Source organism: Macrobrachium rosenbergii, chromosome 17 (genome assembly GCF_040412425.1).
Source record: "Macrobrachium rosenbergii isolate ZJJX-2024 chromosome 17, ASM4041242v1, whole genome shotgun sequence".
NCBI classification, from domain to species: Eukaryota; Metazoa; Arthropoda; class Malacostraca; order Decapoda; family Palaemonidae; genus Macrobrachium; species Macrobrachium rosenbergii.
The window spans coordinates 8034894-8050125 of NC_089757.1; the positions used below are offsets into that span (position 1 = coordinate 8034894).

A 15232-nucleotide genomic window follows, 5' to 3' on the forward strand; every position below is an offset into this window, starting at 1 on the left:
GAGAGAGAGAGAGAGAGAGAGAGAGAGAGAGAGAGAGGACAATAAAAGTTCTGAGAATGTAATGACATAACAGCCTCCTCTTTCTCCTCCTGCCCCTTCCCTTCCTCACCCTCTTCTCAGACCATCAGCTTCCACTTCCAAATTTTCTCACCTCGACAAGTAAAGCTCAAGGTCGTCAATCACTCTCCCTTTCTCCCCACATTTCTTGTTTAGTGTCGCCACAGCCTTCTTGCACATTTATTCCTTATTCTTTCGTTTGGTTCTTGACATTTACACATCTACCCACCTGTCTCTCTCTCTCTCTCTCTCTCTTAGTTAACACCATTTTAAAACATTTGTTATGAGTTGACATCTTATACTTCTGCATAATAATAATAATAATAATAATAATAATAATAATAATAATAATAATAATAATAATAATAATAATAATAATAATAATGCCACCACTTCCCCGGTAGTTTGTTGAGCCGCGGGGAGTCACATCTAGGCTTTAAAAAGTGCTTGGATGAGATGCAAAAATTGAAGAGGAAAAGTTGAGGAGGTTGGACAGCGTAGTGGGGAATGCTGTGAAGATCCTCTCGTATTTATTGTATAATATGCTGCACGTGCCTTCATGTAGGTTATTCCCGGACCCCTCCCGCGCCTCATTACATGGGAAGAAGCTCCTGTGAGTACTGCCTAAAGTAATATTTGCAGAGGGCAAGCTTGGAAGAGCTGGACAATAGCAAGAACGTGACGGTATAGTGTTTCGTTGAAAAAATAACAGCAACTATTTCGGACATAATACCTTACAAAACATCATATCTATGCAATATAAAAGGTTGTGTGGACGACTAAGGCTTGTCTCTTTCAAAATGAAATCTATCAAAGAAGCTGGAAAGCTTGTTTTCAAGTTTTTCGAGCTCATGCCGATTTTGAAAAGCAAATACTGTACAGCAGAATAATCAATACATGTCTGTGGATGGCATCAACGTTTAAAGTGGGATGGAAATCATCAATCGAATTATTTGATAGAGCTATCTATTATAACCCTTCGTTCACTAATGCAGAGTTTTAATTAAACCATAAAATTGAGTGTTGTTTATCTAACATTTTCAAAGCGGTAAGGGAGCCGAAGATGAAAGAAAAAACTCGCGTTCCCTCCCCGTCCCCTGTTTTACCCCAAAAATATTTTTCTTTACGACAAGAATTCTAAGACCACTTTCTCTTTCTCTCCCTCTCTCCGTCACACATGATGTAAGCAGATAAGTGATCAAACATGAATATTTACATCCTATTACTTATCTGAGCCCAGACGCCAAAGCTAAAACCGCACATTAATTGTTAATTACATCAAGTGTCCAATGATAACCAAGCATTCGAAAAAAGCACGCTGACTTACTGAGCCAAGCATGAAAGGAGTCACGCGAAAGCCGCTTGTGCAATTGTGTTGCTAGACAGAAGCCTTTTGCAAACTCTGTTCAGTATTACCTTGGCCTCTGATGCTCCCACCAAACCGAGCGATCCCGCGGGCTCTTGCAGTCATTGAATTGCACGATTACTCGACCACGAAATCGGTGCTTGGAATAAATAAACATACGTCCAGTATTACGTAATTTGTTTGAAAGGGAAGACAAAAACCATTCATGGTTCTGGCTTTGTTTTGAGTGCTAGGACAGGGAACGTGTGATGCATCCTGGAAAAAGGGGCTAATAAAGAGAAAGAAATTAGGGAGGGGAGGAGAGGGGGGATGGGGGGGAGGGGAGGGGGAGTCATAGCCATTAGGAATGGCTGCTTAGATAATGCCTGGGTTCTAGTTTGTTTGAATTTGCTGGAACATAGAACTCGTATTGTCTGCTTAAGAAAGCAAACTATACAGTAATAAAAAAGGAAATTAAAATGGAAAAAGCGAAGAATCTCAGTAATTGTTATGGACCATAGTTAAAGGCCACATGCTTTTGCAATCTATAAGAACACTACCAACGACATATTTTTCTATGTGATAGTTTTTGCCTCGCTTACTCCCACGGGTACAATCCCATTATGCTCAAAGGCATGGACTTGGGACGGTCTACATAATAAGTATTGATAAAACTGGGTAAATATTCAATACCTGCGGCAAAATATGCATATATGCAACTGTATGCTCCTGGTTACGTAGGTTCTGTTCAACAAAAGTGAACAAAACTTTGATCAGATATATAGTAATTTGTTAAAAGAAATCGCAGCCAACCTAAATGCCAGAAAAAATCCCAACTAAATTCTTTGTGAGGCAAGAATGATAAAAAGTTATTCATTCCTACGGTTAGGTGGTGTACTATTATTCTCAAGCAGTTATTCAATTAATCTCCTTTAAACTTTAACCAAATTAGACGAAGTGTGTAACATCAGGTTATCTATCTATCTATCTATATATATATATATATATATATATATATATATATATATATATATATATATATATATATATATATATATATATATATATATATATATATATATATATATATATATATATTTTCGTTAAAAGCAATTGCTTCAGTGGCATCAGTAAGTTTCTTGATAGCCTTCATACCGAATGGTAGTAGTCACTTGATAAATCGAAACAGCTTCGCGACAAAAATCAATAAATGGAAGGAAGTCTGCGTATTTTAAGTTGAACGAGAATCGGAAAAAACCGTGGTATGGTACCTTTCAAGAAACTTATTGATGCCACTAAAGCAATTGCTTTTAACGAAAAACTGTATAAGAGAAAAACTATGCCCTAAAAGTAATATTCCCCTTCGATATTATATTATAGGTTATAGTTGATATGATATTAAACGATATATATATATAAATTTTTTTTTTTTTTTGGGGGTTCTTGATAGCCTAATGGTAGTTGACTGAATATCAAAAATGATTAAGTCCACCTGGTGGTAGAGCGCTTATCATTTACAAATTCCCCTTCGGTATTTACTGAGGTTACTAATTTGATATTAAATGAAAATTGTAGCCTAAAGTTTGTGAATATAAAAAAAATGTCACGGAATATGACACACACACACACACTAGATATATATATATATATATATCATATATATATATATATATATATATATATATATATATATATATATACTATATATATATATTATATATATATTGTGTGCAAGTGCAATAATTAACAGAAGCTTTTTGTGCACAAGATATTTTTTTTTTTTTTTTACAAAATTAACAGATGGCCTGACATGTAAACATAATTCCTTACTGACGAATTTTACATGAGGCTATATAAAACCATTTTATATGCGGCCTCTCGTATAAAAGCGTTCAGTAAAATTTCACCTTATAATAACACTCTTACTGGGTATTTACGATGAGAGAGAGAGAGAGAGAGAGAGAGAGAGAGAGAGAGAGTAACCTTGACACTCCCAATGAGATAATGCTCCATTTGCTTTGCGCAGGGGAAATTCCTCGGAACTGTCTAATCGTCAGTTAACCTTCGGGAGAGATCCTGGAAGGTGGTTGCCCGTCGTGAACCTGGGGAATCCTAACCTAGGAAGGTCAGCGACCGCCCTCGCAAACCCCATTCAGCCGTTGCTGCTGATGGTATATAAACGTGGAGGAAACGTTCAGGGGTCGCAGTCTCTTTGGTGTTTGGTTCCTGATCATATTGTGCCCTCGGGAAGGAAATTCACTCTTTTCACTTAGTCTTTCTCCCTCGTTTCTGACGACTTCCCCTTGGCACACCGCTTTTAGTTGTGCGAGAGAAGATGAAACTAAAACGTGAGTACAGTTGTAAATTTCATCCGATAAAGAAATAATTGTGGGTTTTAGTTGGTTTGCTAGTGGTGGTTTTCTAAGGATTCATTATCGCTTTCATAACCACGGAGAGTACTTCAGGATAATTTAATTGTTTTCCGGTTATCAATTCTCATTTGTGTGGTAAATTTTATCTATATTTCATCTCAGATTCACTATACACACAACACACACTTATATATATACATATTATATATATATATATATATATATATATATATATATATATATATATATATATATATATATATATATATATATATATATATATATATATATATATATATCCACGGACGCAAAAAAAGGACAACAAAAGATGTAACGATATTCACATATTTTTTTTTATTGGATGTTACAGGTTTGGTGAGTAGCTTAGCGCTCTTAACAGCTCTGAGCCTACCAATAACTTTTGCGGAAGACTGGTCATGGGGTGCTGTGGAGGATGCCTCGACCTCTCCACCCTCAGAAAATTCAACGTCCGGTTTTGACACATTCGAAAGCAATAACAGCAGTGAAGTGGAACCCTCTGACCGAGAGCCACGCTTCCTGGGATTCAGTGAAAAGCTATGCTCACTTGGGATTGGTACCAAGGTATGTATTAGTTTAAAGATATTCGTGCTTTGTATTTCTATTGTGATTATAATATTAAATAACCCAGAAATTCTTTTGATAATATTCTTTTAGCTAGCTGTCAATTCTTTACTTTCAAACAAGCATCCCAGAAATGTATTGTTGAATATTTAGGCATATAAGTTTATGTATTTTTCTTGTATCATCTTTCCTTTTCAAATTTCTTACTATTTTTTCTTATCTTTCGGCATTTCCAGTGCGACAAGAAACTCTACCCAGATGCTGTAGATTCTCACTATGGTCCTCCACCTGTTGTTGGTTCTTCTTTAACCTCCAGCAGCTATGCGACCCTTGATTATGATAATTACGGTAAGGAAGGGCATGGATATCCTTCTGTACCTTCAAAAGCTTCTGCTGGAGGTATTAAGCCTTTCTTTGTGCCACCCAAACCATATCCACAATCCTTTGTAAAACCCCATCCAGTTCAGCCTGACACTCACCATATAAGCCCAACATACGAAGCCCCTAAGCCTACATATAAGGTACCAGAACCAACATATGAGGCGCCAAAGCCTGCATATAAAGCACCAAACCCTTCTCATATCACTGTATCTCATGGACATGTAAAGCCATCTTCTGTAGTACAGCACATTCACACTCATACCCATATTCACCAAGGAGTACAAGAAAATGCCCCATCGGGTTCTGCAGTTTTTGTATCTACAGGAAGTGCTATACCTTCCTTTGGTAAGACAATTGTTCAGAGTCCTTTTGAAGGCCATATTACTGGGCCAGAATCTGAACCTACCATTCCATCTGGGCCCAGCATTACTTCAGTCATTTCTGCTGGAACTGTACCTCCCGTAGGAGATAAGTTCAGTGGTAGTGGATTTCACTCCACTGGACAAGCTGGTTCTGGAATCTTGCAGTCAACTTCTGCTGGAGTTGCCTCCTCTGGAGTCTTTTCATCTGCTACCTTTGGAGGTCAAGCGATTGGTAATTTTGGAAACCAGGTTAGTGGTACTGGTTTCCAATCTTCAGGCCAATCTGGCTCAGTCTTCCAACCCATTTCTAATGGGGTTTCATCAGCTGTGTCTAGTGGAACTATCTCACCTTTTAAGGGTCAGGTAGGGGGTGCATTTGGAGATCAGACCAGTAGCACTGGATTCCATTCCTCAGGAGTATTTGGATCTGGAACATTTCAATCTAAAGTTACCCCTGGAGATATCCAGCAAACATCTTTTGGAGGCCATGTTAGTGGTATTGGATTCCAGTCTTCAGGCCAACCTGGCTCAGTCTCCCAAACAATTTCTAATGGAGTTGCATCCTCTGTGTCTGGTGGAAATATCCCACCTTTTAAGGGTCAAGTAGGGGGTGCATTTGGAGATCAGACCAGTAGTACTGGATTCCATTCCTCAGGATTATTTGGATCTGGAACCATTCCATCTAAAGTTATCCCATCTGTGTCTACTGGAGATATCAAGCAATCATCTTTCGGAGGCCATGTTAGCAGTATTGGATTCCAGTCTTCAGGACAGTCTGGTTCAGTCTTCCAAACAATTTCTAATGGAGTTGGATCTTCTGTGTCTGGTGGAAATATCCCACCTTTTAAGGGTCTGGTAGGGGGTACATTTGGAGATCAGACCAGTAGTAATGGGTTCCATTCCTCAGGAGTATTTGGATCAGGAACCATTCCATCTAAAGTTATCCCGTCAGTGTCTACTGGAGTTATCCAGCAATCATCTTTTGGAGGTCATGTAACCGGGAGTGAATTCCAGTCAACAATAAATGTAGGAAGTGGAGTTCCAGCTGTACAAACCCGTCCATTCACTGGATCAATCATTGAAGAGAACACACCCGGATATCAAGAAGGATGTCGCTGTGTTGCCAAACACCTTTGCCCTATTGGTGATATTATTCCTCGTCGTTCTTCCATTGACATTAGAGAACTTATTGACGCACGTTCAAGGGCCTCAGAAATCCTTTCAAATGCAACAGATCTAGAAGAAACCGAGATCACCACAACCATTGCCCCTGAATTTGAGACTGTCATTCCTGACAGCGGGGAAGAGTCTCGTCAGAAAAGAGACATACTCACAACTGACACTCATGCCCATGATGATGTGGACTATCAAGAGGTAAATTTCCATTCTTCATCTGTTAACGGTAATGAATATTTCCTAAAATACTGACACTACATAATTAAAAGGATATTGATTATATTTATGTTATTGTAAGTTACTCGATCAACATGATCTTTCATTTCAGCGCCAGTTTTCAGGCTATGTCCCTGGACTAACTGGATGTGAATCCCACCACGTGTGCTGCAGAAACCCTGTTTATGCTCCTCGTAAAAAACACCAAACTTGTGGAAAAAGTAATGCTGCTGGTCTTCTGGGTCGAGTGAAAAATCCATCTTTTGTGAATGATGATTCCGAGTTCGCCGAGTACCCCTGGCAAGCAGCCATTTTGAAACTTGATCAAAGCGAGAGTGTTTATGTGTGTGGTGCAGTTCTTATATCTGACAGACATCTCCTAACAGCGGCTCACTGCGTGAAAGGGTAAATTGCTGAAATGTTGGTCGATTTACCTTAGCTTAATAATAACTACATGCTACTTACAAGATAACTGAAGTAAGGCGCGTGTTTAATGCAAACATGCCAATACAAACTCTTCAGTAGACCGTGTAATATATAGTTATAATGAATACCTTGCCAATTGCAGGACTGTTGCTTATTTATTTTCATGTACATTTTTTCACAGCTTGCACTCAAACACCATGATCATCCGCATGGGTGACTGGGATGTAACTACAGCAGCAGAATTTTATCAACACGTTGAAATTCCAGTATCAGAAGTCGTCATCCATCCAGAGTATTATGCTGGTAATCTCCAGAACGATATCGCTCTATTGACACTACAGTACTCCGTTGATTTTGATAAAAAGTAAGTTCTGAAACTCATATTTAGGAACACATTGATGTATCAGATGAGTTTTCACATTAAGAATATTTTTCATAGGACCTCGAGAATCCAAGTTTGATACCCGAGCCACCAGCTTGATTATAACATAATGATAATGGTTATTCTTTATTTCATCAGCCCGCACATCTCGCCGGTGTGCCTTCCTGAGAAATACGACAGCTTCATCGGTCAGCGATGCCATTCCACTGGATGGGGTAAAGATGCCCACGGAGATGGAGGGAAATTCCAAAGGGTTTTGAAGGAAGTGGAGGTTCCAGTCTTGTCTCATTTACAGTGCCAAAAAGCCTTGAGGCTCACTCGCTTGGGCGCATCGTTCTCACTCCCCGAAGGCAACATCTGCGCAGGTGGCGAGGAAGGACGAGATACTTGCGAGGTACAAGGATGAAGTGTAGTAATTTTGTTTGTTTATTATAGACGAAATAATGATAATGCTTACAAATGCAATGACACTGTAAAACCCTATAGAGCATTCATTGGATGACCTTTTAATTTAAGTTATTCTTCTTCCTCTACAGGGTGATGGTGGCGGTCCCTTGGTATGCCCTGGGCACAATGGCCATGCTCAGTTGGTGGGTCTGGTATCATGGGGCATTGGCTGTGGCAAAGTGGGTATCCCTGGTGTTTATGTCGATGTAGCTCACTACCTGGAATGGATAAGAGCTAATTCCCATTAACTGCAATAACATGTTTTAGTTATCCAGTTGATCTGGACATTTTAAGCAACGTCAAGATACCCAGTTGATCTGGATAAAATAAAAAAAATATAAACGCGATGCTCAGTTGATCTGGCATTCAAGGCAAACCCCAAGATGCTCAATTATTTTGGTAACTGAAGAATAAAGCCTAGGCTGGATATTGAGAACATCAATTACCCACGTTGACCGATCTCATCTTTAATGTATAATTCATCGACAGAACTTGATTAGCTGTGATATTGCATCATATGTTAAGCACTGAAGCTGCCAAATGTTCAAACTAATGAACTGTTTCTAATCACTTTAATTTACGCACACTCACGTTTCTCTGTCCATTATTTATATTACACCCACTGTTAAAAAATATTGTTCATTTATTTATGAATAAACTTTAGAGCTGATTTTTTTCTTTTATTAATTTCATCTACTTAACTTGTTTACGGAAATTCATAAAGGTAGTTATGCACTGGGATACAAGCAGCATATACTTAATTCAGGAGTTCATTATTTGCTTTCCTAACCCTCAAAGCGGCAGGGGAAAAGAAAGGGAAAAAGAGATGACTTATGAGAAATCTGCTGGACATAGCATCCAAATTTCAAATTGTTCCCGCTTTAGGATGGCCTAGAAGGTAACTTTCAAATCCTGGTTCTTGAATTAGGATTTTTCTTATTAACTAACTACATGAGCTGCACCTAAATCTTCTTTTCTCTCTTCGTAGATAGAAATAGACTATAAATCAGTCAGTTTCCCCTTAAACTTTTAAACCACGTAAAAGCCCATTCTATAGAGTAGACATAATGCGAAGATTCCCTGCTAGAAATGCCTTCGTCATGTTTGCTTTTGTGCAAATTAGTTTTATTTATGAAATAATTTCACAGATTTTGATAGCACAGTTTCATCACTAATACTGATTCATAAAAAATGAGAGAGAGAGAGAGAGAGAGAGAGAGAGAGAGAGAGAGAGAGAGAGAGAGAGAGAGAGAGAGAGAGGATTTTTGTTCGTCCCATTTGCCCAATTCAACTTTGTCCATCAAAGTCCCAAAATGGCAGAAATAGAAAGAAATGGCAACGCGTTTTTCATGTTTGCTTTTCGCCTCACAATGATTATAAGAGAAATGATGCGCTGAGCTTTGTCTTCAGAACAGTCGTTTAAAATTATAAATTATCCTCTTATCCTCTGTAGGTTCTTTACATTAAATATTCGCAGATATTAATAGTAACTTCTGTCTTAAATTTTTTATTCAATAGCACTGGCCAGAAAGAACATTAATATCTAATAAAAAGTTGAACATTAATATTATTCATTGATGAAAATTTAGTTGTTACATTCAGGAGTTTGTCTCAATAATAATAATAATGCTCAAGAATAGTTGAGACTATAGAAGGGTTTTGAGGATGTTATGATACAAGGATAATATTTCCCTCTGGGCAGTTGAAAGTAAAATTGCAAATCTGAACTCCCTCAGTTTTCACTTAAGGAGCCGTGGATCCTAAGTTTATATCATGTAAACTAACTTTCGTGGGATATTTCCATTCCCAGTTAAGTCAGCAATCCTTTTTGGCTAAATGACTCAGTGTCCCTGATGCTATAATAAAAAATACAAGGATCCATCAAATCTTAACTCAAGGTTGGCTACGCACCCAGAGCACTTGAGATGTTGAAGGAAACTGCTGTCAGGAAGTAATTCAGAGAACACGAGTCCTTCCTATCTCACTTCCGCAGCAGTTTGGGTCACCTGTTGGTGGTATTACTCGCAGCTGTTGTAGAAATGTTATGTCTGCAAGTATCAATATTTTTAAGCTGTTTATTTTCAGTATCTTTAAAAACCATATATTATTTTCCTCGAAGATTTTGAGTACTGTGATAATGCTCATTAAAATTGCGCAGCCACATGAAGCTATATATCATGGGAAGTTGCCGTGATAACGCTCGTTGACGACGCTGGAAGGTTTGCAAAATGCAAATTATTTCAGCCAAGAGGAAATGTTTCCGTGTACAAGATACACAAAAAGAAACAGAAAATAGTCAGGAAAAGGTTACATTCCGGAAGTATGCATTTCCGGTGGTTTTCTTCTTCGGCCATCGCTAAATGCAAGGATGTTCTTTTTCATTATTTCAGGTGCTCGCTGAAATGGGCGCGATTGGATTACACCATATATATACATATATATATACATATACATATATATATATATATATATATATATATATATATATATATATATATATAAAATACATATGTAAACAAATCACGCATATATTTAAATGAGCACCTGAGATGATGGAAAAAAAACATCCAAAGGGATTCCTTCCGCCCAACAGAGCTTATGGTTCTTAAAATCAGACAAATCACTGGAAACTATATCTAAAATCTCTCGATGTCTTCGGTATTGTTCAGGCTAAATAAAAACACGTATTTTTCCTAAAGCCAGGCGATGGGATATGGTGTCACGTGCAATCGCCCTTCATTTTATACTAACACAACGTATTCAGATACACTTGGGAGTTACAAATCCTAGAATTAGTAATTTTGATAAGCTCAGTGGTTCTCAAAGTGGGTCAATTCGAGAATGTTTAAACCAAGCTAATAGCCTTTTTAGGCTTCCTCCACGTGAACAGGAGTTCACTTTTTGAATAATAAGAATTATATATCACGACAGGGGACATCAAGATGCCAAAAAAAGAAAAAAAAATATTAGGTGGGACATGGCCAAATAAAGGTTGGGAACCAATGCATGATTGATCTCTTTCACCTCTGAATTACAAAACACAGTGTTCTTCCATTTCTCGTTCGATTGTTATACAAACTGCTCCTTATAGCTTATATTACAACAGCCTTCTGCTCCTCATGGTTCTGGTGTCTTCCCTAACCTTTTCCTTCTTTTCTACGCGTGTAGAACCTGTCTTGCGCAAATCGTCCTCCTTTCGCTCCCAGATGTTTTCTAAGGCTCGCCTTCAATCTCGCTTAATTTTGTGGGATTACAGTACTATTAATGCGGATATGAAATGTTTGGGAATTCATGATTTAAGTTTCACAGAGTTATCAGTACTTAGCGTTGTCGTGGTAAAATCGGCCTCCAAGAAGTTGAGCTTTCTATTCATATGTGACATGTGCTTCTTAAGCACCTTCTGATTCGTATTATGTTTCCCCCATGATATACAGCATTGTTCGTATGCCTAGAGAGGCACTTCATACGCCGTTCTTGGCAGCGGTGAATCAGTGAACTAGTCCTTGCATCAAGCTCAAATTGACTTCAACTCTGTTGACAGGTTGCCGTGCTTTGTTTGCTTAATCAATATAATTTTAGACGCTGTTTTTACGAGTTTTATGACCGTAAAGTAGCCTCCAGCAGCGCCCGTGCCCCAATGCTGTATCCAGAAGTCGGTGGGAAGTCAAGAATACGAAGGATCAATCCTTCACTACGGTCACCTCCAGATCATGGAATTTTCTGATTTCCTTTGTATATCTCCAATCATTTGGTGTTCCTCGTTTTATGGTGTGTGTGTATGTAATATATATATATATATATATATATATATATATATATATATATATATATATATATATATATATATATATATATATATATATATATATATATATATATATATATATATATATCATCATCATCTTATATGATAAGTCCATTAACACAAACCTTTCATTCAGTGACCAAACGTGATTTAAGCATTCATGTCCGTCGTGGTCAGTGCACCAGAAAGATTACTTTCTGTGATATAACCCCGAGAAACAATTGCATTTCCGGTGCGGTGAATACGGTAAAAGCAGCAGAGAGGAGAGAGGGGGATGGTTCCACTCACCTGGGACGTATTATTTAACGTGCAGACAAGATAAACCTGACCTACCTAACTTACCTTACGCAACTGAATTTGCCTCACCTGGGGATTTGCACCGAGCTCCTTTATATACGTTTCCCACAAATGCTTTCATACATCCAGCGGAATTCTTTAACAATTCGATTAGGGTCTTTCAAAGATGTCGATCGTTCTTTAGAAGTCTAATAATTTATGGCTTTATCGAAGACCAAAGAAAATATCTCATTAGAACCGACTTAAAAAATCCTGACGAACACATCCATTCATGGGAAAATTATCAAATTAGTCCTATCTGGCGTAAAATGCTGACTACGTCTTCATTTACAGTTTTATGGCCTGAGCATAACAACGCATAACGCTAAAATTATTCCGTAGATTCGGGATTATGTCCTAAAGAATTTCTCAAAATCTTACGCATGAGATCAATTTTTAGATTAAAGAAACATCGTCGACGCATCACGACATTTAAGAAAAAAATTTTTTTCCAAGCCAGATTCTTAAACGAGACTAAGAATGAGAAAAAAAGTCTCACACAAAATATGGGTTCTGTTCAACAGCAGTGTGGTGTCGATTTATTTTTAATAGTAACTGGAGCTAGCTTTCACCATAAAAATTTCAATACAGTGAGCAGAATTGAAAATGATCAGTTGGGTACAGATAACAAACATTACTAACTAAAATTCCCCAATCTCTTGTACCTAAGCTAATAGATGTTCAAGATTTTACTTTAATCAAGAAATAGGTAAAGCATCACACAACTTCAATAAAGATAATTTAGATAGTCGTGTTTCATTCTGTAAACCAATGAATTAAAACAAAGTTTCTTTCCAAACCTTATTCAGAAATATATATTAGTGATGAAAATTATATAAATTTTACGAAGCAAAACCAGGGATGAACTAACTATGCAAAACACACAAATTACATAAAAACATGATGATGATGTATGATGTAGAAGGTAATTTGTTGAGTGCAAAAAAGTTTTTAGTATGAAAATTAACTGGATACTAGAATATGTACAGTACAGTGAATAATGACAGCTTGGTGTGATTTTGGACCTAAGACAAGAGCGACATCTTGGCGGTCTAACAATCTTTATGGACAAGGTGATGTAAAAAGTCAAGGAAAGAACAGAAGTCTTCAAGGTGCAAAGGTGTATAATGAGAAAAACAGGTATCAAATGGAGCATGGACTAGTTGATGTTCACAACAGATTACAACGTTGACTGAGACTCCTGAGGAGAAAGTGCAGAGACTAGTGAAAGCGTTTGAGTGTTTGCACGATAAAGCCGAATATGGACATGACGGTTACTGTATGATCTTAAATACAAACCAGGGTGGTGGAAGAATGAAAGCGGTTGATATGTATGGATGCCCAGGCGTCAGTGAATCGAAAGTTGGTGCGAGAGATGTGTTGCAGAGTAGCTGAAACTCTCCTGACGGTTGTGTTTCTTTTCTTTTAAATACATCTATTTACATCTCAAATTTTTATCATTGCTAAGCAATTAAGCTTGAAGTATTCTACTTTTTCAGCTAGTGTTAGTTATAAATTCGTCCCTATTACTAAAGGTAACGCCTTTTCCTTATTTAGACTGGTATACTTGTACGTGAAAATTCCGTATAGGCATTTAAGAGACAAAAACAAGATTTTCGTATAACTAGAACTTTCTACTTCGAAACTGTGATAGGGAGAAACCTGTTATTCAAAGTAGAAACGCTTCTTTTTTGAAGAAATACAAGCACATATTTTTCCATAAGTTATTGTTAAGATAAAGTAAATTTAATTTTTAACTCTCGTGCGACAAACTATCAAAAACTGTATAATAGCCTAATCACTTCTAGTTGGGTATCGTAATTTAATTTAGTCACCCCACAAAAAAGTTAGTGTTTTCTTTTTTTCTTTATTCCCCGCAAAGAAAGCACTGGTATATGGTAGGGTGACTAAAGTAAACTTACCGATTTCCAACTAAGGGGATCAGATTTAGAAGATCATGAGAAGTTTTGTAATAATGTGTCGGTCAGTAAAAGCGGTGAATAAATTTGTCTATATGCCTCTCCGGGAAAATTTTCGGGATATTAATTCTATGCATTTTAATAAAGCTCAGTAGGCACAATTGAACCAAAAAATCACCTTTACTGACAACTTACAGCAACTTTCCTTAACTTTGTTCACTATCTAGATAGGCAAACAAGCACAAGCAAGCAAGTCTGAGCAAACAACTTTTTTTCATAGTTACCTTGGTAAACTTCGGATCTTGAACTTTTGGGAACTCTAGTTCATTACATGGCTAAACAGTAAGTGTTCTGCTCTCTTGTTCCAGAACCCTGGGGTGCCTCGGAGGATGCCTTCCAGCATCTTTTGTGATCATCTAAATGTCTACGTCTTCTCTCCGTTTATTCTGATTCGCTGAAAGTCTCATGTCTCATCTGATTCGTGGTCAGCTCCTGATATGTCTGCTTTGCTTGAGTACTTGAAAAAGATGGTGGCTGTCCAATGTTCTTCCAGGCGACCCGCTTCTTGCTATTTCCGTAGATCACTTACTTTGGCTAAGGGTTACCTGTTGTTGCTGCAGCTGTTGCTATTTCTGCAAAGGCGCTCAATACTTTTTAGCCTCCTGTAGTAGCAGTCTTACTTGTAAAAGATAACGCTACAGTATTAACTACAGCCTGTACTCCTCCAATGGTGGTATTTGCTTCGGGCATGTCTTCTTTTGTAGTTGATGAGAATAAATTTCGTGGACAGAGTAAGGTGAAGATATGCAAGAATTTATTTTCTTCCTTCTTTTTGTGATCGAGTGCCTCTTTCTTTTTCTTCGAAGTTTTAGAAGGCCTCTCGTACAAAATCACATTGAACTTTAAGCAAGTATCTTCCAGCTTCAAGGGTTATCGGTAGGAAGTATGGTGTTGGTAGGGTTGACATAAGACTTTTGGAGTGTGCTCACTTCCCTGTTCCTTCTAAGACACGGGGACTACCTGAAACTCTTCTATTCATACTGCAGCTGAAGTATGCAGAAGTCAGCACTTCCTTCTCAATCTGCGGATCATTCGTGTGCGGCCAGAGGGTTCTTACACGACAAGCCGGCACTGTACAATACCACTGGACATTAACAAACTAGTTTTATCTCATTTCATTGGAGGAATTTGGCCCACAAGTCCTTTGACACCGTCACCTTAGGTCCTGTAGTGGCTGCTCCTAGAGTTGAGTAGCCATCCAAGTTCCTCTTGCATAGAAAAGCACATCGCCAAGGTACTTGACTGATATATTGCTGGAGGTTGAACAAATGAGTGACTGGTTTCTATTTCTCCCTTTTCCTACATTGCCTTCCTCCTGGAGGCAGCAGTCCTACCGAGTACAAAC

General features: G+C 37.9%; 2 protein-coding genes across 3 annotated transcripts in view; one reads left to right on the plus strand and one right to left on the minus strand.

Annotated features, from left to right (window-relative positions):
- The window catches only part of LOC136847703 (uncharacterized), a 423779-nt gene that overhangs the window by 79546 nt on the left and 329001 nt on the right, over positions 1–15232 (minus strand). The window lies entirely within an intron of this gene.
- LOC136847702 (uncharacterized) lies at positions 3482–8430 on the plus strand. Its single transcript, XM_067119550.1, has 7 exons — positions 3482–3750; positions 4145–4377; positions 4614–6494; positions 6625–6917; positions 7120–7302; positions 7459–7714; positions 7857–8430. Exons 1-7 carry the CDS (start codon positions 3738–3740, stop codon positions 8013–8015), a joined length of 3018 nt encoding a protein of 1005 aa, XP_066975651.1. The 5' UTR covers positions 3482–3737; the 3' UTR covers positions 8016–8430.